Here is a 26,402-nt window from a genome sequence, read left to right as displayed (position 1 = left end):
AGTGGCCAACTTGGAATTGAAAGCTAGAATATAGATCCTGGTACTAAAGAAAACAATTCTGAATTTCATCTTTAAAAGACAGAGACATACATCGGCTTCCCTGGTGGCGCAGTGGTTGAGAGTCCGCCTGGTGATGCAGGGGACACGGGTTCGTGCCCTGTTCTGGGAAGATCCCACAAGCCGCGAAGCGGCCGGCCCGTGAGCCATGGCCGCTGAGCCTGCGCGTCCGGAGCCTGTGTTCCTCAACGGGAGAGGCCACAACAGTAAGAGGCCCGCGTACCGCAAAAAAAAAAAAAAGATAGAGACATACAAAGGTATCATTCTCAGCCATTTTTCTTCACAAATTGCCAGGATTTAGGCTCTAATAATGACCCTTGTGACATTTTCTCATAGTGAAAAGTGACTGGTTCTTCACAAAAGTGTTCCATTTAACGCAGCTCTGAGTTATTGAAAAGATAGAAATGGTGCCCAAAATAAAAAACTTAGTTTTGAATTCATTTGATGGAATTGAGTTAAGGAAAGCAAACTATGCGTTTTTATTACTAACGCTGTGTGCAATTGAAATAATTTCTTTTCATACGAATGAGTAAACATACTGGTCAACTTATTCTTCCAATTAAGAATCTCTGGTTAAGTTTTGTCCTTTCTCTTTGTTTGGCCACCTGATTTATTTTAAAATCTTTTTCTAATACAAAGGTAAGGAAAAAACTGTGAATCCACCTGTATCACTGATCTACAAATCTAAAATCATTTATTTTTATCCCTTTAAAAATCTGTAAAAATTTACAGGAAAAGAATTTCTTTTTAAAAAAGGAAGCCAATGAACTATTTCTTAAGAATAGGCTAACAGACAAGCAAGGAGTATATTCCTTACCAAAGAAATAAGGTCATTTTTTTGGAATAAAGACCAATCACAGCTTCCAACCACAATTTCAAACATTGCCCTCAAGGCTAGAAATCTACTCACATTCATGAAATAATTTATTATCAGCTTTTTTGTATAAGTACTTTTTATTAAATATATACATATATACAAATTTTACTGGGCTTCATATTACTGGCATCAATTTGTAAATGAGGGGTTTGGATTGGATGATTTCTAAAGTATTCTTCAGCCTTAAAATTATTGATGATTCTAAGAAATACCTAGAGACATAGCCAAGAAGGAATTCTCAGATATGACCCACAAGTAATATTTGGCGTTTGCACATTTTACAGGTCTCATATACAACCATTCCAAGGCAATGCAACAACTAAAAAACTAATGCCAATTAATTAATATCATTTCTTTTCTAAAAAATAAGAGATCCTGTTTGCAAGGTGGCCATTTCTACCAAAATGTTCCCCAAACACCCAGAACACATTCATTCACATACCCCAGATCAGGAAGAGAGAAGTACAGAAGAAAAATCTTGGAAGTAACACAGTAAAAAACTAGACCCAGATTTAGTGGCCTAGGACTGCTGCAAGAAATTCAGTTAAGTTGTTAAGCCTACCTAATGAAAAAGAAAAATCAGCTCATGAAAATCCTGATAAATTGCATAACAGAGTCAGCAGTATTCTACGCCCTGGCTATAATTTTTTTTCTTTACTCCAGGCCTTTGCTGTTCTTTTAAAAAACTCACCTTCATTATGAAACTATACAAAAACTCCCCCCTCCAAAATAAACACAGAACTGCCCAGAAATACAGAACTATGGACACAAAAGCTCCCTAGAAGCTTAGCATTTCACCAGTTGATATAGATCTATGTTGGGAAAAGCATCTAAAAAGCCTTGTACTGGATTCCTAATTCTGATGATTCTGTGATTCTGATCAAATTATATTCTGTGATTCTGATCAAATTTGAGACAGGTAATCTATAAGGTCTTACAGTGCCCAGATTTCTACTTTGAGGTACACAGTGCTTTTCACTTAGAGAACAATCTGTACCACATTTTCATTATACTCTGAAATCAACTGCTGAAGTTGTGCTAATGTGTACTAATCTCAGAAGTGGCTATATGAAGAATACACTTGTTATCCTCTATCAATATAGGAGAAACAAATATTTTGAATATGTCATCAGACTCTAAATAAATTTCCTCCATTAAAGAATGCAGTGTCTGCTGCTAGTTGATGGTTCATTAGCATGCATTGACTGTTCTACTATTTGAGTAACATTGCAGGTAAAGGTGAATAAGCTTATCTAGAGAGACAGTGTCTAGCATAGTGCCTGGAACGTGGTAGGCTCTGAATAACTATATGTTGAAAGAATACATAACTGAATGAACTATTATCAAAAGGAATTCATACAATAAGTTAAACTTTGGCTCAAAGCACAAATTTTCAAGTCAACTGTTAAGTCCTGTTTGGCCAACATGCAGGGAACACATTTTCCCTGGTCTCTGTCTTTGTTGCAGCAGAGGTTTCACTCTATTGGTCAGTATTTGTTGTGTTCCATTTTCCTTTTAAAAATGTTTCATTTAACAGGGAAAGTCCTTTTCTTGAAGATACTAAGAGGATCTCCAAAGGTCACCGCATATCATATCCAATAATTCTGATTAAGGGCAGTGCCACTGGGAAATTTAGGGTGGCTGGTTGATATTCATAGTGTGTATTAGAAAATGTCATAGTCTGTTTTCAAATTTCAATGCATAAATATGCACCATGGATCTCTAATAGCCCTATTTTTCTTGTCCCAACTTTCCAGGATGGTCTGTATCCTGTCTAATTTGAATGTTGAATTGATTCTATTTAAATCATCTTTCTGAAATGAAAGATGGCTCACTTTCCCTTCACTGAGGAATTAATTAACTCTCCCAATGACTGGCTTGAATTTTTTAAATGGAAAACTTACATGGAATTTTTATTTTAGTGAAGAGCAACTGTTTATCTTTAAAAACATTTAAAAAGACATTCTGCATGAAGTTCATCATCTTTTAGGAAATTATTATAGCAACAAAATTACATTAGACTTTCTGATTTCTCCATAGTGTCCTTAGATAAGTAAACAACCCAATAGACCATATTAAAAGCCCCAAATGTTACTGGAAAGAGAATGCGGGCATATTTGTCTATTTTACTTGTGCCAGATCCAGAAGGTGGTGGAGCCGAGGGAGCAGTAGTGGCTGACAACTTCCCAGAAGCCCCTATGCTATTAACTGTGGTCTTAATTCGCTCCAGTCTTGATCCAAACACATGCTGGGTAGAAGCAGATCCAACTGGAACTTTTCGGGGCACGTACCCAGTTCTACTAGGTGGAGAAGGAGAAGCAGGTGGAATTGCTCTTGCGGCGGATATAGTTTCAGCTGCATTTGCATGGCTGAATGGGTTTGGACTGGAAGCTAAGTAAGACTGTGGTGTGGCTTCAGAAGATCCTTGAACAACCGTGGAAGACTTGCTCGAATGGTTTCCCACCTCAGTTCTGTTGCCAACATCAGATTCAGAGTGAACCAAGGCATTGGCTCTTTTTCTCATGTTCAGATTGGCATTTGAGTTCTGAAAAGGTATATTAAAAATTATATTGGCTATGTAATTTTATGTAGAGTTATACAAAATTTAAATGGGTCAAAGAGTTACAAATTAGCTGTTTTCATAAAATAAACCTTTATTAATATGCTATAGTCACTCAACTTGATGTAAAAGCTTAAAAATACCTAACTAAAAAAGGACATATATATATATATATATATATGTGAAACTCTGAATCAAACATCTGCTATTTCAAAATATTATCCATTCTTATAAATTATTAGAATTTAAATCTATGGAAAGGTTAGGCTTTTAGGACTATAAGCTAGAGTTATACTTGATTTGACTTTAAGAATTCATGATGATAGCTGTACAACTTCTTTGTTGAGTTTTATTGTAAATAATATTCTCTGATATGCTGTATACATTTCAGTGAGTTTTGTACATGTTTGCTTTATAAACAGGAAGAACTATATCTACTTTGGGCACAGAATAAAAACAATAATAACCATCCACATGTGTATAACATTCCTTTAAAAACGACAGAAGCTCCAAAAGCTTTAATTTCCAAATCCCTGGGAATTATTTTCATAATCTTACATAGACATTATTATATAAAGTCTAGAAATCCTCATGCATTTTAGTTTTTCACCACAATTAGTAATGCAAATACAAAGGAAAATCATTTTTGGGACTTCCCTGGCGGTCCAGTGGTTAAGACCCCATGCTTCCAATGCAGGGGGCGTGGGTTCAATCCCTGGTCAGGAACTAAGACCCCACATGCCGCGTGGCACAGCCGAAAAAAAGGAAAATCATTTTTAAATAAAATGTTGTATCATACATATAAACAGCATCACCATATCATTGCATAAATATCTGAGTTCAAACTATTTACCAATAAAGAGTATTTAAATCAAAATGGAATTCACTATTTTCCATAAAATTATTTTATCTGTAGAACAAGACTGCATTTGAATACAGATGGTCAGTATTAAAATTAATTCTTATATTTTGACAGGCATGATAAATAACCATATACCCAACCATATAGACTGTCCATACTAATAAAGGAAAGTAATTGCTCAAATGATTCCCAAAATAATCATGTCTGTCTTTAGAAGACACTATGATTTTTTGCAACCATTTTTCCGCCTTAATTGTGTTTATTCTGAGTTATATTAAGGGTATATTGTAATTGCTTTTTCTACCCTCTTCCCCCACCATTTTATGAAATAAATGGGTGAGGAGATGGAGAAGTAGAGGAGAGAGAGAGGAAGAACAGCTCACAAGTGGGTGATTAAAAGGAGCTAGTCTGCAAGGAATTTTATGGATAATATTATATACAATTAACTGTAAACTCCCTTACAGAGAAGTGTTTATTCTACAAGTAGAAGCTCTTTTCAATACTACACTTATCAAGCAGGTTGAAAGTGTTCAATCCATATCTTATATACTCGTGAACTATGGCTTCAAGTTCCTTGAGTAGAGAAAGAAGAAAAAGCCTCACAACATGCAGAGCCAAAGCAGGTTCTGAAAGGTTTAGAACGTATTCTTCATGTCAGCCTGAAGTATTCATCTAAACAGTTTGCAGCTGAACTCATGAGAAACTGTAGTCTAAAATACGGCAGCCAATTTAGGTGGAGACAAGTGAAACCAAAATTGACATCCACCTAAAAGTTAAAGGTACCATTATTTACCCTGTACTTTTCCTCTACAAAGCACATTGTAAACACCACCTAATTAATCCTCAGATTTTGAGTCCCTCTTTACAGAAAGGGATAATCAATTAATTAGAATTAATTCTAAAATGTTATACACATGGTGAAAAATATAAAGAAGGATAAGGTATATCCACAACATTTAAAGAGTTTACAATATCACTAGGAAGATAAAATGCACACCCACACACAACACAATCAAAAATATACAAAAAGTAAAACAGAATGATGGGTCAAACTGTGGCAAAATGCTAAATATACCAAGAAGAGAAGGGAAGGGAGTAATAAAGGACCAACTGGATAAGCAGGAGAGAAATATATATTTTCAAATATAGTCTGATACTTGCATATTGCCCTCTTCCACCAAAAGTTGGGTTGCCCATAATCTTTAGAAACTCATATTTTCCCTCAGACTAAATTCTAAGAAGTGGAGATTTCTACTTCTGGCCAAAATGGAGTAACAGGGACTGAATTTACTCTCCTGCATGAAATAACAAAAAAACTAAAAACATTTGTAAAACAACTGTTTTTGAAGACATTGGACATTAGACAACATAGGACACAATCATTGAGAGAGAAGAAAAAAACTTGAGTTTGCATGCTGTAGAGCGGGAAAGGAGAATCCAGGAACAATCTGACAGACTACCTAAATTGAGGAGATGAAGCTGAGAAGGTGAGGAAATCAAGGTGGCTAGAGTTCACAGGAAAAGGTACCAGAGAAGGTGATGCCGAAAAGAAAAGTCCAAAAAATCTGAAGAGTCCCCACTGAGAATTTTGCTAAGCACAGATCCATTTTTGAGTGTAACTACCCAAGGCAAAAAGAACCACCTGAAAGGATTAGAAGAAACGGTACCTAGCACATACCAAGCCAGGAATAGTGCATTTTCCCACCAGACATAATGGAAAATCTCAACATTCATGTAGCATTTGGTAAAGTCCTCAGAAGGGCCTTGCCTCAGTAATATGGAATAATTACCCCCTAAGACTGCTCTAATCCTGCCTACTGAATTTTAAAAGTAAGACCTTAACAGATGAAACTAACTCTAAGTGACTTAACTGCACCCCAGAAGGAAGCACAAGAAGACTTATAGGACCCTGCCTTCCTTCCCTCCAGATCAGAATCCTTCTGGAACATCCTGAAATTCCAACTGTGAATGATGTTCTAATACGGCTGATTGAATACAAATATGGAACCAATTTGTCCTCCCTCTCCATATTAATGCCCCTTGTAAAATGAATTTCCCCTTCTCCTCCCATCAAGAAATGGACTCTATTTCCCCACAGACTTCCTATGACTTTCTTTGGCCAACTGGATGTGGTGGAAGTGGGGGTGAGTTATTTCTGAGTCTTAGCTTTATGAGTCCTTGCTTGCTTCCACTCTTTCTCAAAACACTGCCACCAACACCACAAGAACAAGCTTGGGCTAGCCTGCTGGAGAGATCCTTTGGAGCAGAACCGGTTATCCTAGTTGAGGCTATCCTACATCGCCCAATAGATAGCTGACCACTAGACACCTGTGTTTGTCCCAGCTCAGAAATGATGAACTGCTAAGCCAAGCCTAATTAAGATCAACAGAACTTCCCAGTTGACTCAGACTTGAAAACAAATGTTTTTTTTGTAGTTGTTTTGTTATGCAGCATTAGTGTGGCACTAGACAACGTATATAGACCAATTAAATCAAGGGCCTAACAGGAGCTATTGCCACACCTCTTGTCAGGGGAAGTTTCTCAGACATTCTAGGATAATTAGAGAGCTAGTCTGCCCAGAATTCATCAAAGACCATTAGGGGACCCTATTGTCTATTCCATGTTATTTTAAAGGACCAAGATATTCTGCCCTTTATAATTCCATTTTTAAAGAATAACCATACTGTAAAGCTAGGAGAGATTCTAGCGATCAACTTATTCCAGTTTCTCATTTTACAGTAGAGGAGAATAACAGCAGAAGTGTTATGGTAGATGAAAGTCACAGAGTGAGTGACCTACTGAGTGCTCTGCCATGTTGCACAGCCTTTGGATGCACAAGTGTGGACGAGGCATTAAGGAACTTGATAAACTACACCCTATATAGTTGAGTCAGTCAAGTATTTGTAATAGTCAAGTATAATGTTAAAAAATTATGCAAGACTTGGAAATCAGAAAGGAGTACAGCGTGTCCCTGCAATGTCAGTATGGAGTATTGTTTAAAAAGTCCACCCAAGGATTATTAAGTCTCTAGGGGAAGATACTTGAGTTTGAGTTTGCTGTTTAATATTGGATTTGACCCCAAACACTGTGAAGTTGCATATTAACTTATAGATTCCTGTTCAGTAGAAAAGAGCCCCAAAGGTTATGGTTTTGATGCCCTGAAGGATATTAACTACTTCTGTATCTAATCTGGTAATTGCATTCTAGTATCCTTTTTTGAAAAAAATTTAATGGCTACTTATAGGCATTTCTCAAAAAAGATTTTGAACCGTTTTACTGTTAAATAATTACTCCTTAATTAATGAGTTAGATAAAACTTTGATACAGGTTCATTCCATATTTGCATGACTCACGTTTTTGATGGTTTGAAAATTATATTCTGACAACATCCACTGCTACGCAAGTTACAAGTATCAAAGAAATGTACGCATAGACTTGAAGAATATGTCTGGAGAAAACAGTGATCCCAAGTCAAAGAGAGAGGATCAGTCTAAGGTGGCCAGAAAAAAGAATCCATGAAGCACCAGACTTTACGAAAATGGAGGGAGCAGTATGAAGTGTGCCACTAGGATTAACATCTGAAAACAAAGGTCAAATCTTTTTATTCCCAGTTTTAAAGTATTAGTGAACTTCTAGAGTGTAAAACTATCTTATTAATCATTGCAGGCTAATGCACACAGCAGGCACCTACTTCATTTTTTAATAAATTTCACTGAAATGGATATAATACAGAGTCAAGATTCTTTTTTCAAATTAAAGAGAAAGTGTCAGAAACTTTCTATCTGAACTTCAGATTACTATTTCTTTGTTTATGGGCATATTTCTAGAATATTGCAGGTAGTACCTAAATTATATAAGTTATCCTGACTCAATCCCAAGGCTGACTAAGAATGCCTAAGAAGTCTCAACACTCTAAATATCATAACCTATATATGGAAAAGAGAATTAGACTGATTTGAGGCTTAAATCTTTGTTCTCTGCCAGGCAGCCCAATGATACTCAAGTTATTTTACACTGATGTCTCAAGGTCTACTATGTAAAAAGTAGTTGTCATTTTCCATGATGACAAACTATGAAAGGATTGAAAAATCTGCTGAGCTACCTGGCACAGGACTCACTGGGAATAATATTCACACAGCCTTCAAGTTTTGGAACAACAAATGCGACAGTCAGAGTGATGTTATGTTTCACACAGAGTGTACAGTGGCTCCATCAGTATTCAGCAGACACACAGTGGTTCCAAACAAGAAAAGCACCTAAGCTTAATTTGAATTTTAAAAGATGATTTAGTTTGAAATCATTTTGTCATTAGTCACAATAGTCAGATGCAAGGGAAACTGGTGGGATAGAGATGCGAGGTGATAGATTCAAACATTAACAACAAATTAAAGCAGCAACAGGCAAACAGGAGCAAATCCAAGTAATTCGTCAATCGTGACTGTGATCTGACATGATTTCTAAAGAAGTCTTATCAACTGCAAAGAGAAAACTCAACTCAACTAATTACTCTAGCAGCAGTGAGATAAAGTGACTATGACGAGGTTTGCAGAACGCAAGCTACATTCATATTGCTTGCTTGAGAAGCTAATGAAGTTTAATAAAATGTAATTTCACCCTTCTAAATTAAAAACAAACAAGGCTAATAATGAACAGGTTTATCTTTTAGAATATCAATGATTTACATACCAAAAAAAAATCCAATAATGCAAAGACATTTATTCAAGGCTGTTCTGACAGGGCTTCAGGGGTTAGCCACACATCTTATTTAATAAGGAAATAAACAACTATGGTAGAGCAGCTGGAACTAAACCCCAAGGTAATGATTTACAGAGGACCATCAGTAGTGTTTTTAAAAGATGCTACCACATAGAAATGAAAAACATCCCCTACAAATAAACATGCTAAATATTTCATCAATTGTTACACACTGAACAACAAAGTGTAGAAATGAAAACGCCGAGTTCTCTATTTACTGTATTTCATTTCCTCCCAATGTTAGCTTTTAATTCAACATTTGGATTTCCATAAGCTATAGAAATATTACTTTCAATATCTGGCACTGGGATAAGAAATTTATGTCTTCAGTTTGGAATTACCAGAGAACAATGTCTTACAGAATGCATTCATTTTGTCTTTACATATTTAAAAGTTGAAAGTTTAAAATAGTAGGGTTTCTTGAAGATACGCGATTCTGTAGTTAGTTTTGCTTCATAGTGATTCCTAGGGCTTCTTTTTATTTGCCAAGGCTTTGTATAAATACATGGCTCTAGGAGAGGAAATTTTTTTGTCGGAGACTTCACCAGTCAGAGCAGAAGTTCTCAGCTTGATCAAGCAGACTTGGACTTGACCAGAATGCTACCTGGAAATGCTCTGGGAGCTATGTTCACCAAACGCTACCAACATAACACTGGAGAGGGTAGAGGGCAAAGCACGCTCCACTCACTTTCTCCAAATGCAAACACTGAGCTGGATGAATCTTCTCTCTCTCAAGTAGCATTACAGTCACACCAAGTGTTTATAAGAATAACCTGGAATCAGTCTCAGGGCCTTTTTGGAGGAAGTCTTAATTATTAGTTATGCTATTGTCAGTCATCAGGAATCAGAAGTTGGGAAACATTGGCTAAATAGTTAGGATTGTGGACCATCAAATCAGACAGACTTGGACTCGAATACTGAATTTGCCATTTACTAGTTGTGGGATATCTGACACGTTGGTTGACCTCTTGAAACCTCAAAGTCCTTGTTAAAACAGGAGTAGTAACGGTAGCTCCTCATAAGGAATAAATAAGATAACGCTTGTAAGGCATCAAAAGAACATTATATAGAAATAATCCAGACGGCAGATAACAAGATCCTTCCTCCAAAATAAAAAAGTATGTCACTCATGAACAAATCATTATAGACAAGATTTTAGAATATTTTTTCTATCTTTCTATAAAATAAGGCCACCGTTTTGAATAATCAGAAAGGTAGAGGACCACTGGAGCAAAGGACAGTCTGTGGTGAAGTCAGCCATGAAAAGAACGTTGCTGGCTAAAATAAGAATAAACACAAGGAAGTATAAAATTCAATTAACAAAATTAAAATACATTTTAGACATTGTAAAGGTAAGGATTAACACTAGAGTAAATCCTATAACTGATGGCGTGAGACAAACATAAAAAGCTCATCTAGGAAAAAAGCAACAGCAACAACAATGGTTAATTTTTACTGAGCGGTTCTTCTGCACCCGGCACCCAGCTCACATGCTTTTAACTACCCAGCTGCCACAACCATATGTCAAAGCTACACGGAGGAAATAACCTACAGCCACCGGTATTTCAATGTCCAGAAGAGATGTGGGTTGTCTAAAAAAGGCATCTCATTGTATTAACGTATCACATCACTGATCTCTTTCCGGAACTTTCCACCTATCAGTGAAGTCTAGAAACTGGCATCAGGGAAACAGCAAAGACCGGAGGAACTGTTGTAATCCAACCTACAGGATGATATTCACACCTCAAGATGCTATGAAAAGACATACACAGAACACTGGTTCACAATTAGAACTTCAGCAACTCAGTTTGGCTGGCCCACTTTCTAAATGGAATGGAATGTTAAAAAGAATTGTATCTGTGGATATATTGGTCTGGCATTATCGGTCTGGCACTCTTTTTACTTTATCTCTTAGTTCAATTACAGTAGCCAAAAGGACTTTCTTCCACATTTAAATTGGAAGTAGGAAATGGGACAATGAAGGACACCAGACTGGGGATAGTACAAGGCAACAAATGTCAAAGAAGGTTAAAAAAACATTAAGAGGTTTTCATTATTGCTATGGACTGAATTGTGTCCCCTTTTGAGGGAGGGTACTACACTGGAGATAAGATCTTTAAGGAAGTGTGATTAAATGAGGTCATAAGAACGGAGCCCTGATTAGATAGAACTAGTGTCCTTATAACAGAGGAAGAGACGCCAGAGAGTTTTTTCTCTGTGTCATATGAGGACACAGCAAGAAGGCAGCAGTCTGCAAGCCAGAAAGAGAGCTCTCACCAGAAACCAAACCTGCCAGAACCCTGATCTTGGATTTTCTAGCCCTTAGAACTATGAGAAAATACATTTCTGTTATTTAAGCCACCCAATCTATGTAATTTGACTACGGCAGCCTGAGGAGACTAAGACAATCATCTAACTTTAATAAATTTAAACTTAAGACACAATTATCTTAAGATTTTTAAATAGTGAATGTTAACCCTCTCATAGGAAAAAAATAAAACCTAAACAAACTTGCAGCTTTCTCTTCTCAGATATTTTCTTTGTTTCTAGTCTGTTCTCTCTTCTCCAGTATCCTCTTCTGATAACCCCAAATCCTAGGCAGAGTTAAGATACTAGACACGTAGAGAAATTGAGATGCTTTTGACAGGAATTAAGCATTGATTTCTTTGTAATATTTTTACTTGTCCTTGGTGAATGAAAACACTTCCATATATCCACCAGGGGGCATCTACATCATCTTTCTAAACTGTCCAAGTTGCCTGCATATAAGTTCTCCCAGGATACCTCTTGAGTTCCTTTCAGCTTTTCTTCACCCAAATCAGAGGACTTCAGTTAACTGGGATTTTCATTTAACCTTCTAATTTGGACTTAGCTCCAGATCCTTCTTTAACTACCCAATATTTTTTCCCTAAATATTTTTGCCTCCCTTGCAGATTATGACTTTTATGTCACAGTGTGTGTACATGTGTTGTGGATTTCAGAGCATGCGTTTGTTTAAATATTGGAAAAATGTCATTAATAACAATTTATAACTTCTGTTCACATTTTATATTAAGAATATTTTTTAAATCCTTAAAAGTAGGGGTAATATAAGTAGATATCTGATAAAATATTGCAAAAGAAATCTTACTACGTTTCTGAATTCCTAACTTGGGTGTCCAAATAAATTCATTTTTTAAAGCAATCATCCTATGGAAATGATTTGTTTCAGCCTTAAAATATTCACAAAATTATAGTTGAACTTAGAAAACATTTGGACAATGTTTTGTTTCTTAATATAGACTTGATATGACTTGATCATAATGAAACTGTGCTATAATAAATAGCCCTCCAGAAAAATTCAGATCCCTGCCAACCCTACAGGAGGCTGGCGTAGCAAGTAGTCTGAGTCATAATTTTATCTGCATCAGCAAAGGCAACAGGGGCAATGTCTAAAAAGGAATAATTTATCAAGGCCAAATCTTCATTATACCTCTGCTTGGGGGGAAAATTCCAATGCTCAAGAATTATCATCCAAGTCATTTTGTAAAATCATAGCTGTGCTGTGTAAGGAAGTCTCTGATGAACTACGAATCTTACCTAAAGGGGGCTGAATTTCTTTGAAATATTAGATAACGTTTACCTACTGAATCTAAACATTCGTGATAGCTTTAATAGATTTATTTTTAGGAAAAAAGGCTCAAGTCCCATGCTTCATCTCTTGCTGGAAGTGAGTAATAGAAGATCCACGTTTAAGCTCAAAAGCAATGAAGGACTTATGAAAGGTAATGATTTACCCAATTCATTCATTCAACAATATGTATTGAGTGTCCAATTTTTCAAATTACTTTGTTGAAACTGGGAATACAGAGGTGAAAAAGTATAGGCCTTGCAATTTCTTCCAGGAATTATTAAAAAGTTATAACAAGCGATAAATGCTATCAAGGCAACTTTTTTTAAATTAGGGAGTACGTGGCATAGCCTGATTGCTGGGAGAGCCTCTTTGTGAAAGTGACACATAAGCTGAAATTCAGGGATAAGTAAGGGGGAAGAGGGACTGTGGGGAAAGGGAACAAAGTGCCTGGTGGTAGGGGAACAATTTTCAAAGATTTCCCTCAGTGGTACAAGGATAAAGAAGACCAATTACTTTCCTTGTCAATTAAAATTTGAGATACCTTGAGGATGTTCTAAAATCTTCCTTTTCTTTTACATTTTTTTGAAATAGACTGTTAAGGCAATGCTTCCCATGCAGGGGCTACTCTAAATAATTAACGTCTGATATTAGCACTTGCCAGACAGAAATCTTGAATCTTTATCAATATCTCTACAATGCATTGAGCACTTACTATGGACCAAGCACTACACTACATGGTTTTCACAAATAACCTCACACACCATCTACAACCACCCAGGAAATAGTATTAATATTCTCATTTTTCCAATGAGGACACTGAAGCCTAAGAAAGTTGGGTACTTCTCCTAAGGTCAGACAGTTAAAATGGGTTCGAGTCATGATTTGCATCCCAAACTAACAATTTTAGCTACTCAGGAAGCTCCTTACGACAGCAAATATGTTAATTTGCTATGTTAAAAAGCTACACTAATGGGATTCAAAGAAAGCAAAAAAGAATTTACCTGAAAAATGTCCACACAACCCAAACCAGATTAAGTGACATTTATGAACAGCTTGGTTTTTCAGATTTGGATTTTAGTTACATTTATTTAGTTTCTATTATAAGGTAAATACTGTACTACTGTTTGATCCACGTTATCCCATGAAAAATCTTCCTCTGATTAATCCTTCCTTTCCAGTATCTGTAAAAATTGTAGAGTTTTTATGAATTGTTCTTGCACCTGTTTTTCTTGATATTCGTTCAATTTCTTTGGTGCTTAGCTGTCATAATGTGCTTATGGATATGACTTTGTATCCCATATAACTTCTACATTCAGGCCTAAATAAATATTTATAAATAGGTCCACATTTAGATGATTTATTTTACAGAAAATTTTATCTTAACCACAAATGGAATCTAGCTGTGCAAAGTTTCTTTTTTAATTGGAGAAAACTTCTCTTCAGGTTGTTTGAAAAATGAACCAGCATCACCACTCAAAGTATGCATCTTGGGCTTCCCTGGTAGCGCAGTGGTTGAGAGTCCGCCTGCCGATGCAGGGGACACGGGTTCGTGCCCCGGTCCGAGAAGATCCCACATGCCGCGGAGCGGCTGGGCCCGTGAGCCATGGCCACTGAGCCTGCGCGTCCGGAGCCTGTGCTCCGCAACGGGAGAGGCCACAACAGTGAGATAACCGCGTACCGCAATAAAAAAAAAAAAAGCATCTTCTATACGATAAACACATTTTTATGAAGTTTTTCTACAAGAGGGAAGCTGCGCCCCAACTTCCTTCCGCAGACTTCCCCTTAATTTTGAATATAGAATTTTCAAAAGATGTTTACAAAATTACTGCTCAAATATATGGAAAAACTAAAACACTCCCCCACCATGCATAGGAAACTGCAATTTCAACTTTAATTGTAACCCAGGGAAGATATCAACATAAGCACTAGCTCTAGTTTCTGACTTGAAAATGATTCTTCAAACATTTAAGTATCTACAAATAATTAAAGTTAATGAAGTTCAGCAACGCATGCGCCCAATTATGTATAAAGTTAATGTGTGTACACATGTGTATGTAGCAGAAAAGTACTCATTAAGCACCTATGTGCATGCTCTTATATTTTAAAAATCAATCCCGTTCCCTAGTCTTTACAAGTGGAAGCACAGTCAATTGGTCATAAAGCATATGTTGAATTATCCTGTTAACACAATTCATTACAAATCTCCATCCATAGTAAAACAACATATTAAGTCAGCAGAAGAAATTGATATTCTACCACACCAGTTGTCAAACAGACAACCCCCTAAACAGCTGAAGCCATTTTGATTTTCTCCAGGAAATAATTTGACTTGTCCTGAGGAGTAGGTGTCATGCTGTCAGCTGTAGTTTCCAACGAGGCATTAGCAAAACCATTCGACATTTAATAAGGCTCTCATGCTGAAACAGCTGTTCCTCCAAAGTGAAAATTTTAAAACTCTCTCTGAGCCTAGATAATTTTACTTGAGCTAGAAAATAAGGTATTAGACTCTTTTGCATGTTCTACCACTTTATGACAAGAAAGGAAATTTTGCACTTCAGTAAAGGCAGATTGCAAATTTAGCAGGAATTAAACCAGTAGCTGAGTTGCAATTTATGGCAAATGGCTCATCAGCACATTAATGTATATCACCAATGTAACCACTTCAGCCAAGCAGGCCAGAAACTAAGACACAAGTATCTGGTAGGCAGGAAGAGAAATGTGCCCTCTATAGACACCAATAAAATGAATCCTAAAACCAAAAGCTACCAAATATCTATCTTCATTTTCATCCTTATTGGCAGTATACTGATAGTTAAAAACCAATGTCAGAACCATAGGTTCTAAAATCAGGTAGATTCAAGCCTTGGCCTCTGCTAAATCCTAGCTGTGTGGTCTTGGGGAAGTTATTTAGCCTCTCTGTGCTATGTATTTCTCCTGGGTAAAACGAGGATAATAATGATAACTACTGAGTTATTGATGAATTAGTATTCATAAAGTGCTTAACACCCTACCTGAAGCACAGTAAGTGATCAATACTTGTTCAATATTATTTTGATATTGTTATCCATAGTCTAAGACAAAAATGTAGATAGTCACTGTGAAATAAAATATTATAATAGTTTCCATTATTCCTATACTCAGATATTCATTGTATTTTTTCAACAGAACTAAGTGTTAAATTAATACTGTAACTATATCCACCTCAGAAAATGCTGGGAATGTGTGGGAACCTTACATTTTGTGCTCTCTTCAAAATTCATCTTACTTTCTATTCCTAGGTGAAAATAATTAGCTCCACTCCTTGCAGCAATGCTAAGGACTAGCTAAAACCCAACTTGCCCAAATCTGCCAACTGTAGGAAGAGATAATTGAGGATTCCCATTTAAGAGGCTTCCTTCTAGGCTGATGGATATTTGAAGAGAGCATAAAATCAACAATCCTGTGGATATTGTTCTACTTAATCATATCAGCAATTTAAAAAATATTTGCACTTTCTCCACATATAACATACCAAAACTTTTCTCATATTACAAAGAAGGAAATGAAAATATCAAGTCCCACAACTCCTTAACCTTTGACCCCTTCCAGCTACCACTCTTTCTATCACTGCCAGTTTAGGGGAAAACTGTCTACACTTAATGTTTCCACTTCTTCACCTGTCGTTTACTTTTCAACCCATTGTTATTTTATTTCCCTTCCCATCTTTCCCTTGGAACTCTTTGTGGATTAATCCAGTAGACACTTTTTAAAATCTGCGTCTTATATACTGTCTTGGTAGCATCTAACACTGCTTATCACTTCTTCCTTCTTTAAATTGGTCCTATAAATTCCATAATCTAGGTATGTTCCCCTTACCCTTCTCAGTCTCCAGTATGGAATGCTCTTCCTCTACCCAATCCTAAATTGTCACCTTTCCACAGGGTTCAACTCTCAGACATCTCAGTTTTTTCAGTCTTCAGGTAAATAAATAAACCTGTCCAGTGGCTTAGATTACCATCTTTATATCAATATCATAAAATCAATGTCTGCTTCCCAAATTTTTCTCCAACCTGAAGACCCATCTCTCCAGCAGGACATGTACTAGGGGCATAACAAACTTTTAATTCATTCATTCATTCATTCATTCAATTAGTCAACAAATATTTATTGAGTGCCTATTTGTATGTCAGGCACTGTTCTTGGCTCTGGGGATACAAAAGTAGGGGAAGGCTTCCCTGGTGGCACAGTGGTTAAGAATCCACCTGCCATTGGAGGGGACACGGGTTTGATCCCTGGTCCGGGACGATCCCACATGCTGCAGAGCAACTAAGCCCGTGAGCCACCACCACTTAACCCCATGCGCCTAGAGCCCATGCTCCGCAACAAGAGAAGCCACCGCAATGAGAAGCCTGCACACCGCAAGGCAGAGTAGCCCCTGCTCGCCACAGCTAGAGAAAGCCCTCGTGCAGCAACAAAGACCCAACGCGGCCAAAAATAAATAAATAAATAGATTAATTTTAAAAAAAGGTGGAGGGAAAGCCCCAAATTCTTAACCTTAAGGAACCCTTTTGACCAAAGTCAAATCTACGTACAAATTTATTCATATCCAGTGAACCCAGTACATTTATCCAAACAAACATGCTAGATCTTAGAGACTAGCACATGCTCCAGTTAGCTTTGCAAGCCACAAAACTTCAATGATTCTTGCCTCCTTCTGCCTTATTCTTTTCCATCCAGCTTCGTATTTTTCCAATCTTCCTATTTTTCTTCAAAGCCATGGAAAGGCATTCAACATATCTCACTTAGCTACTCAGAGGCTATTGAAGTTCTCAGACCTCATATCCTTATGAACATTCCCTCTCTCTACTCTCTCTTCTATTATGTGTAAAATAATATTTATACAATGTAACATCAATAATGCCACTTCCTTGTTTAAAGTCTTTCAGCTGGCATGCTACTGTTTTTCTAAACACACACACACCTACATGACGTAACATTCTGCATGACTTGGATCCTGCCTTCCAGTCCAGCTACATCTCCCCTTTACTCCCGAACCCTCCTCTTAACCACTCTGGGTACCCTAGTGTAGCATATGCTATGAGTGTCTGGTCTGTATTCATTTGGTTTACCCAGACATCACTCCAGACAGGCTGTGTCTTACCAGCTTTTTCTCCCCTAAGAGGAGTTCTGTCTACAGGAGCTTGACTGGAATGGGAGAGAGGGTTTGACCAGAAGTAGAAGAAAGTTAACATCTCCTGAATAAACATAATCAACAAGAGATAAGAGTTGATAAATAAGTACCTCAACTTCTCTGCCACCCAACGGGACAATTCTGAGGTGGGTTCCACACGTATTCTGAGAGAGCCTCTGGCGCGATGAGCACACAGTGGTAAATCTGCTCATTAGTAACACTTTTTTGGATTGTCTTCCTTGCCATCTCACCTTCCTCACAGTGATCTTGGGATCAGTTCAAATATAAATTGCTTGCACACAAATCCTTGCAACAAAGTCTGCTTTGGGGGAAACCCAATTAAAACACCTGGGTTCTAGCCAGGATGTCTTCATTTAGTTCTACAAGGATGAGCTGTATTGTCTTGCTTCAGGGTCTTGTCACATCCTCTTCTCACTCACTCCCTTTCCTCTATCACCTTTGCCTCCCTTTTGCGTTTTCTGAGATAGTACTTAGCCATCGCTTCCTCTGAGAAGTTTAACCTGACAGCCCCTCCACCCTCATCAGAATCTCCCACCACAGAGATGCTAATCTGGACTGTGACATCTTCACACAGTATCCTATGCTTCTTCCTAGCCTAGCATCCAGCACGCTGCGTGAGTGCCCCTCCCAACTGTGAGTTTCTTTAGGGCTGCAACACTGCCTTACCAGTTTCCTCTCCCCACTGACCAGCACAGTACCACAAACTAAGAAGCATACAATCAAAGTAAGTCCAATGACTAAATAATATTTAAATAAGTGATGAGTAAACTGTATTGAAATAAATCAACAACAAAATCATTCACTCCTATACACTCAAAACAGCAAAAATGAGTCTCACACAATGTGTCCCTAGAGATAAGTAGTTGGCAAAGCTATAGAGCTAAAAGCAGCCCATTTAAATCCACTTGAAAACCAGATGACAGTCATTTATTCTATCCAGATTATACTTCCTGGGCCACTACAGTAGTTAATGGACTGTTTAATGAGTCAATCCTGGAATATTAACTGATAACCAGAATTAAATGTCTTTCCTCTCCCATTTCATGCATTTGCCTGTTTAAAAGTATGGCTGAGTGATCATTATGGAGCAAAAGAGAGTCACCTCCCGGATCTAGCCCCACCTTATTCGTGCCCTGTTGCCACACAGGAAATGCATGAGGCCCATGGGCACCAACCTGCCTCTCTGGGAGCAAAGTGATGAGGTTGTAAGCCACTCTTCCTTCAAACTGCTTGAAACACGGAGCCAGTGGCTGAAATAGCTTGTTTAACAAGGACTGGATTTTTCCTCTCAATCACAGTTCTAAAGCTATCAGTTATTGAAAAGCTGATTTTCAAAGCACACACTAGAACAGCTTTTCTGTACAGCTGCAATGCTATTTAAATCTTCCATGAATATATCCACAAACCCAAGAAAATTCTAAGCTAAAATATTGCTCTTAGAGAGGACATAGTAAAATAAGACCCTAGGGAGGAAAAATCCAGGAAATGAAATCTGATCGTTAATTTTAATACTGAAATTATAAAAATCAGCCATATGGCTTCGACTCCTCAGAGCTAGAACACCTGAAATCACTATTTAGAATAGTCAGTCTAGAAGGCTTTTTTGTGAGGCTCTTTGGTGGACATTAACTGTCTATTTCACAGTCATTCTTTTGCAGGTCTCAGAAACGTGGATAAATGCCTCAGCTTCTGCTGTGATGAGGTTGGGAGTGGATGTAGGATAAGCAAGAAAGGCCATGCATTGGAGACACTAAACAGATTAATGAAAGGCAAGATCATCCTTGGAAAGAACTGACTCTTGAATCCAGGCTTCTATTCCACAGTGAATCTCAAGTCCTTATCTCCAGCACTACTGTGGAAGAATTCCCAGGAGCCCATTGGTAACACTGGCAACACTGAGGTCATGCTTTAATCTCACCTCACCAGCTGTTTCATTCTCCCACTGTGATCAAGTGGTCCCACCGCAACCATGTGGGCTGCCTTTGTAGCATCCGATAATGTCGATACTTCTTTGAATTTCATCAAGGTGGAAACTTTTAGACTCTAGCCAGCTATATTGCAGTCTGAATTTCCTTCATTTAAGACATTCATTTTCATCAAATTACCTACCAAATGAAATTATATTGAGCATGAGTCGTTATCATAAATGTTTTGGAGCCATTCACTTGGAAGCTGGCGATGAAAACAAGCTGACTGTACCTAGGAAAATTCACCAAAATCACTGACCAAAGAAAAGCCATGATGAGAACTGTTCTATGCCCCATCAAATATCACGCAGCCATGTGGTTCATTTCTGCTATCCCTTGGCTCCAATATAATAGGCTCTCCAGGCCGGGGCTAAATGAATGTTTTCTAAATTATTGATTCACTTCAAATAAAGAACTACCACAATATCCCATGGATGTGACAAGATGATGGTAAGACATAAGGCAAAGGGTCTATGTAGCCTCAATAACCCAGCACAATGTCTGGCACAAATTAGACACTAGACAAATATTTGTTGAATGAGTAAACAAATGAACGTGCATAAGCTGACGTCGTAATGTTTCTGAAAGACCTACTACACCCCAGGGCATTGAAAGTTCCACACAAAATGTCTGGAGTCATCATTTGACCACAAAGCATGAATAAAAAGCTCAGCAGGGCCAAAGCAAATTTGGATCTCATCCATATTCTAAAGCACTGTGGAATTAATAAATGAAAATTTAATACCATTTTGAGTTTTGGTTCTGTTGTGAAAGGCTGCTGGCCCCTCGGTTTTAAAATACTTTCTCAGCATACTAAAATCAGAACTCTTTTTCTCATGTTGTTCTTTCCTTTGTTTCCATAGGAAACAGTGACTTCCAGGCATCCAAGATGACACAACATCGATTGCCAAATTGCATGCCACCCTGCAGTTGCCAAGGAGATAATGTATGTCATTCCTACAAATAACATGTTGCTCATGCCTTCATTTCCTTTATCTAGCTTTTTAAGATATTCTTCGCCTGAACTGAATTCAGATAATGTTCACTGTGAACTGATGGAAACATTTCCTTTTTTAAAAATGTATTTACCCCACTCCCCCAAGGCACTTGATCACACCACACACACTGTCTGTGGAAGGTCTGAGCATACTTTATGGCGATTTTGGAACAAGTGATTCAGCAGTTTTCACCAAAAAAAAAAAATGCCTCCTGAATTCTGTCTGCTTGCATTCTAAGTAAAGGTCCAATTAAATCCACACCTGGTACTAACATATTCCGGTTTAAAATGGCCTACCACAAAAGCAGCTGCACTCCATTGAATTTACATGGGAAGGAAGGGGAGGAAAGGAGTAAGCAAGCAAAAAAGGAAAAGATGGAAGGAAGGAAGGAAGGAAGGAAGGAAGGAAGGAAGGAGGGAGGGAGGGAGGGAGGGAGGAGACTGGGGAAACTCATAGTTGATTGAGCACCTGCAGTATACCAGATTAAACATCTGTAAGATGAACAAAGAGAATTAGAGAAATTTGAGATCTTGGCTGACATCATCTCATTAGCAGCAGGAAGAGTCAGTATTTGACTTGAGTATGTCTGACTTAAAAGATGTGTTTTCCAGCCATCTAGTGATGCATAACAAATCACCCCAAATGATCATGGCCTTAAACAACGGCGATCATTTTAACACCATCTTTCGTGGGTTTGGAGGTTGGCTGGACTCAGCTAGGCAGTTCTCGTTCATTCCGTGTCTCTCATGTGGTTTCAGTCAAAGCAGCTGGTACCGGAGTCACCTCCCTCATACGCCTGGCCATTGATGCTGGGACTGTCAGCCGGAATACCCTACCTGTGGTCTCTGTATGTGGCCTGGGCTTCCTTACAGCATGGTGACTGGATCCAAGAAAGCAGTCCTGAGTCGCCAGCCTCACAGTCATAAAGCACTACTTCTACTGTGGTCATAGGTCCACGCAGGTTCAAGGGTGAGGGAACAAAGAGTCTGCCATACATTGTAAGAAATGCATGTGGGATGGATAGCCTGTGGCAGGGGTGGGGTGGGGGTGGGGTTTCTCATTGAAGCCGTCTTGAAAAATGATTTCTGGCACAACACAATTTTTGCAATATTCATTAATTTCTTAAAAAGCCTGGGAGCCAGGCTTCACAGGCTCTTTCTCTCTGCTTGGTGGAGTAATTAGGGAGGGAACAGTTAAAATGATCAGTCTAAAAAGAGGACTGGAGCAACTTTTAATGTCAGCTTGCTGAATTACTGAAAAAAAAACCCAAAACTGAACACTGAAATTAAACTTTGGAATGAGTTTCTGATTAAATTTTTGTCCTTAACAGAGAGTCCCTTTTTACTCATGCATTGTCAGCTTTCGAAGCATTCGGGTATCATAAAAACTAGCTTTGCACTGAAACTAAATATATTGTGGCATATTCAGGTTGGCACTATACAGTATACCAAAAAGTGCTTTTACCTAATTTAGCTTTTTGGTTCTTTTTGGTACCTGGATAACTGGGATTTTCCGACCTGAATTACAGGTATATCTGCTCAGCATGGGGAGTGCATATGTGGAAATGGTAGCACCGAATGAATTGTTACAAGGGGTAACACGGTACACTTGGACATATGTTCTTGTTATCTTAATCTATCATCTACCATCAGTATATCAGGAGGCTTCTCGCTAATGTCTTTATCATCTCAGCACCCTTTAAAATTGTTCTAGTAGTGAACCTAGCTGGGGCCTAGGCCATGAACACAGCTGGCTGATCTGAAACAGCCATAAGACCGCCACTCAACTTCCAAATTGTACTTGAACCATTAAAAGAATCACACTTGTTTATCCTTTGGAAACCTATCAAACTATTATCATAAATAAAGAGAACCTCAGCCAGAAAAGAGGATATTAATGACATGAAGAAAGAACACCACGGAGTAAACACGATAATCAGACTGCAGAAAGCATTCAAACTGGCGAAGCACATTATGGCGAGCTAGTGAGAAAACAACAACAAATTCTGTCTCATTGCTTGCCTTGCTGAGAGTGTATGATTGTGCTAGCTCTACTGTGCTGGCAGATTGGCCTGGAATAAACATATACAATGTTCATATTTAATGCAGCTATTGCTGAGATGAACAGCTCTATAACGAGTCAGGTTCTACTACTCAGTGCAAAACCAGGTCTATCCGGCAGAATCCCAGAATCCCAAATAACAGCAGTGTTCTATCCAGAATGTGACAATTGGATTTGTACCCTCTCTTTCCAGTACAAGTCCAGCATGTATTCTCATTCAGGCCAACATATATGCTGAAACTTTAGGATTTCCTCGATTAGTGCTTCACAGAAAAAAAATCCTAAAAATTGAAGTGCTTAGGTAATACACAAAACAGAGCCCACCAAGTAACACAGAAGAGATATCTTATTCAGTATTTCTCTTCTAACTTTGATACTTCTGACTTCACCCTACATATTTCTGCCCCAAATTTTACATCTTTCTGTATCTTTTTTTTTTCCAAAATGAGGAAGACACTCCAATAATAAAATCTCTGAGAATAAAACAACAGTATCTAACTGTTTTACATTATAGAATAATTCGCCCCTACTTTGCACAAACAATGAAGATTTGAGATCCTTATTACTTCTCTGTTTTCTTCAAGTTTACGAGTCTTGGAAGTTAGACACTAAGATTTTACATAACTTAGATGCTCTAATTTCTAATACTGTGAGTGGCTAGTTCCACTTAATGGTTACAGAATGACTAGATAGTAACCAGGAAGTTAATTGTAGCAAATAATTATCTCAGATTGCCTCATGAGGTTCTGAAATTCCCTATGGATTGTAATTTTAACCTTTGACTCCATTTTAGCATGCATATTACAGTCATATACATTCAGATTGTTATCTGGAAAACATTTAACTGAAATACTTTAGCAAATTTTCAGTGCTAGAAGAAGACTTCGGCTCCATCATTAGGGTAACCATACACTCCATTGGTCAAGCCAGGATATTTTGTCCAGAACGAATGTTCACTGGTAGGTCAACAGGCAGAAACTTGCGTAGTTACAGGCAAAGAGAGCGTCAACCTATCCATCATACATTAATTGAAAAAAATAACAAAAATTTCCTATTTGCTAGGAACTTGAAGATCACATAGAAAATAATTGCATGTTCCATTTAAAAAATTATTTTTAAATCATCCCAAATTCTACCGCATTTGATGCTTCCATACATGTCTTTAAAGTATATGCAGTAATGAGTTTGATAAAATAAATTTGGCTATGGTACAAACCCGTTGCAAATGTGCAAAAATGAGTGATTTATGGAGTTTTGAAAGATGAATGCAATTCAACAAATAAACACTGTGGAAAAATAAGAGAAAAAGAGCTTAAATATTGAAAGCTACTAAAGGAGAGAGTTTTTTTTAATAAAAAAAAAACAGGATTCACCACATAAAATCTCCTCTTTTTATGAATTGCTTAGGGATACTAATATAACTTTCTGTCAGCAGATCAAGCCTCCATTGACCATAATCTATTTCTGTCCTGAAATGTATTCTTGTTCTGTGGATAATAGGTAACCTCCTTGGTGCCCTTTTTAGATCAGCCCGATGGCAAACATTAAGCAGAAAGCATGTTAACATTTTTCAGGATCAGCTAAGGCTTTAGCAAAGCGGGTTTCTTGCTTGCAGAAGCAGCAAGAATGAGCTCAGCACAGGAGAAAGTGCCTGTTGAAGCTCCTCTGGCTTCAAGTCAAAATTAAATAAACAAACCAACAAAACAATCCTACTGAGAGCATTAAGATGCCCACAGAGGATGTGCCCCCATCAGGCACCAGGAGTACAGCTCCAAAGTTTTGACATTCTCAGCTCCAAAATCAATCTTTGTCTTGAAAACAGATAAACTAACTAATAAAGTCTAAAATGCTAATCACTATAATCACTAGCACAATTTCTTACTAATTACCTGTTTTGCTGTCAAAAAGAGGCAGCTGATAAAGGAAATCACAAGTCAGATCTTGGCCTCATCTTCATTTCAAAAGACCAGTTTTGACTTTCTAAAAATTGTTTTTAACCAGCAAAAATGGTGTTTTTACATGGTTCAACCAAATAAAACCTGGCTTTTCTCAAAACAAATCACAGGCTCATTGCTTCATGGAAGGGGTAGCCAGGGAAGGTCAAGTGCCCAGCTGTCCACTCATGGCTGCTGTCGACATTTCTTCAGTTAAGGATCTGCTCTGACAGTCTAACTAGCAAGTTACTAAATGGTTATCCAGCTCTCTCTCACTTTCCAGGGAAGCACCTTTCAAGCTCCACAGAGGCTTCCTTTTTTTCACCTTCCAAGCAGGATGCCCCTCCCAGAGCGTCTCCATTCAAACCAGTTTTGAGAAGACTATCGATTAGATCCTTTTTCCACATGCAACCAGAGAACATTTTCTTGTTTTCTAGATATAGCCTCAACAGCAGAGTTGAGCATGACTCTCATCTCCCATCTAGTAGCTCATCTATATTAAGACACAGAGATAACCCAAACAACAAAACTAAGAGTCAAATGCACAGACAATGAAAAGGCAGGGATAAGCAGTTCCTTCCTAGGGAAGAGTTCCAAAGAAATCAGGTGGGTTCAGGTTAATAAAAGAGTTATCTAGATTTCCTTCAGTAATCCCACAGCTCTGTGTGGGCCTCAAAAATAAAAACGCAGTGCTGGAATGGGTTTATGGGAGTTTTCTCTGTTACTGTCGTCATCTAGGACTTCTCTTTCCGGTCATTATTATTAGTAGTAATATTTTACAGAGACCACATTGCATTCATTCTTTTATTCATTGACTCAGTCAACAAATATTGGAAGGGCATTTATTGGGTGGCAGGCTCTGTGTTAAGTATTGGTCTCATAGTTTGTATTCTTCAAATTGCTTTCTTTTAAAATAAAAATCTGTTCAACAGACTAATAATCCCAGATATACACAAGTGTTCACAGTTGGATAAGCTGGAGACAATAATACACTCATTTTGTACATGAAAAGTTGACTTTCTGCTCTTTGGATACAGAGTTCTCACCACCTTTTGCCAAGAAATGTTGGAAATGTTAATCCTCAAATGCCAACAACCTGGCCAAAGAAAAAGTGCAGATGTGCTAAATGGTGGGCGTCCTTCTTATTCCCTACCTCCCTCCCTTTATCTAAAATTTTCATGGTACATTTTTTTACTTTCAAGTGACCCCTCGATATCTACATTAAACTGATTGGACTTAGTAAAAACTTTTTAAGGAAGCAAAAAATAGAAAGCATTCACAGGGAAACTAACCCCCAACCTCATCTTCACACCCCCATTGTCCTCTTTGAATTCCCTAAAGACAGACTTTTCTCTGACTATGGAACCTACAATTGTTTTCAATTAGCCAAACAAAAAGTAAGTAAAAGTAAGTAAAAAAGTCTGCTTTAGCCAAACTACTCCCAAAAGACAGAGAGTTTGAGAGAGAAGCTAAATTCACTGGACTACATCATTAGGGAGTCATGACTCTGGAGAGACTAAAGAAATG

The 26,402-nt window shown here is 37.8% G+C and overlaps 1 protein-coding gene across 3 annotated transcripts in view; it reads right to left on the bottom strand.

The window, feature by feature from the left end:
- Positions 1 to 992: 992 nt before the first annotated feature.
- GABRA4 (gamma-aminobutyric acid type A receptor alpha4 subunit) overlaps positions 993 to 26,402 on the bottom strand; it is a 66,610-nt gene continuing 41,200 nt past the window's right edge. For 2 of the 3 annotated variants that reach the window (XM_029235404.1, XM_029235405.1), the window contains one exon: positions 2,946 to 3,479. In XM_029235404.1, coding sequence (XP_029091237.1) covers positions 2,946 to 3,479 — 534 coding nt within the window. Of the gene's footprint in view, positions 3,480 to 26,402 lie in introns of all 3 variants that reach the window. The other variant, XM_029235403.1, reaches the window with a different exon arrangement.

Source organism: Monodon monoceros, unplaced genomic scaffold (assembly GCF_005190385.1).
Source record: "Monodon monoceros isolate NGI ecotype Baffin Bay Population unplaced genomic scaffold, NGI_Narwhal_1 Super_Scaffold_20, whole genome shotgun sequence".
Lineage (NCBI taxonomy): Eukaryota > Metazoa > Chordata > Mammalia > Artiodactyla > Monodontidae > Monodon > Monodon monoceros.
Note: the sequence above shows the minus strand (reverse complement) of the source record. Positions and strands in the feature narration are given on the sequence as shown.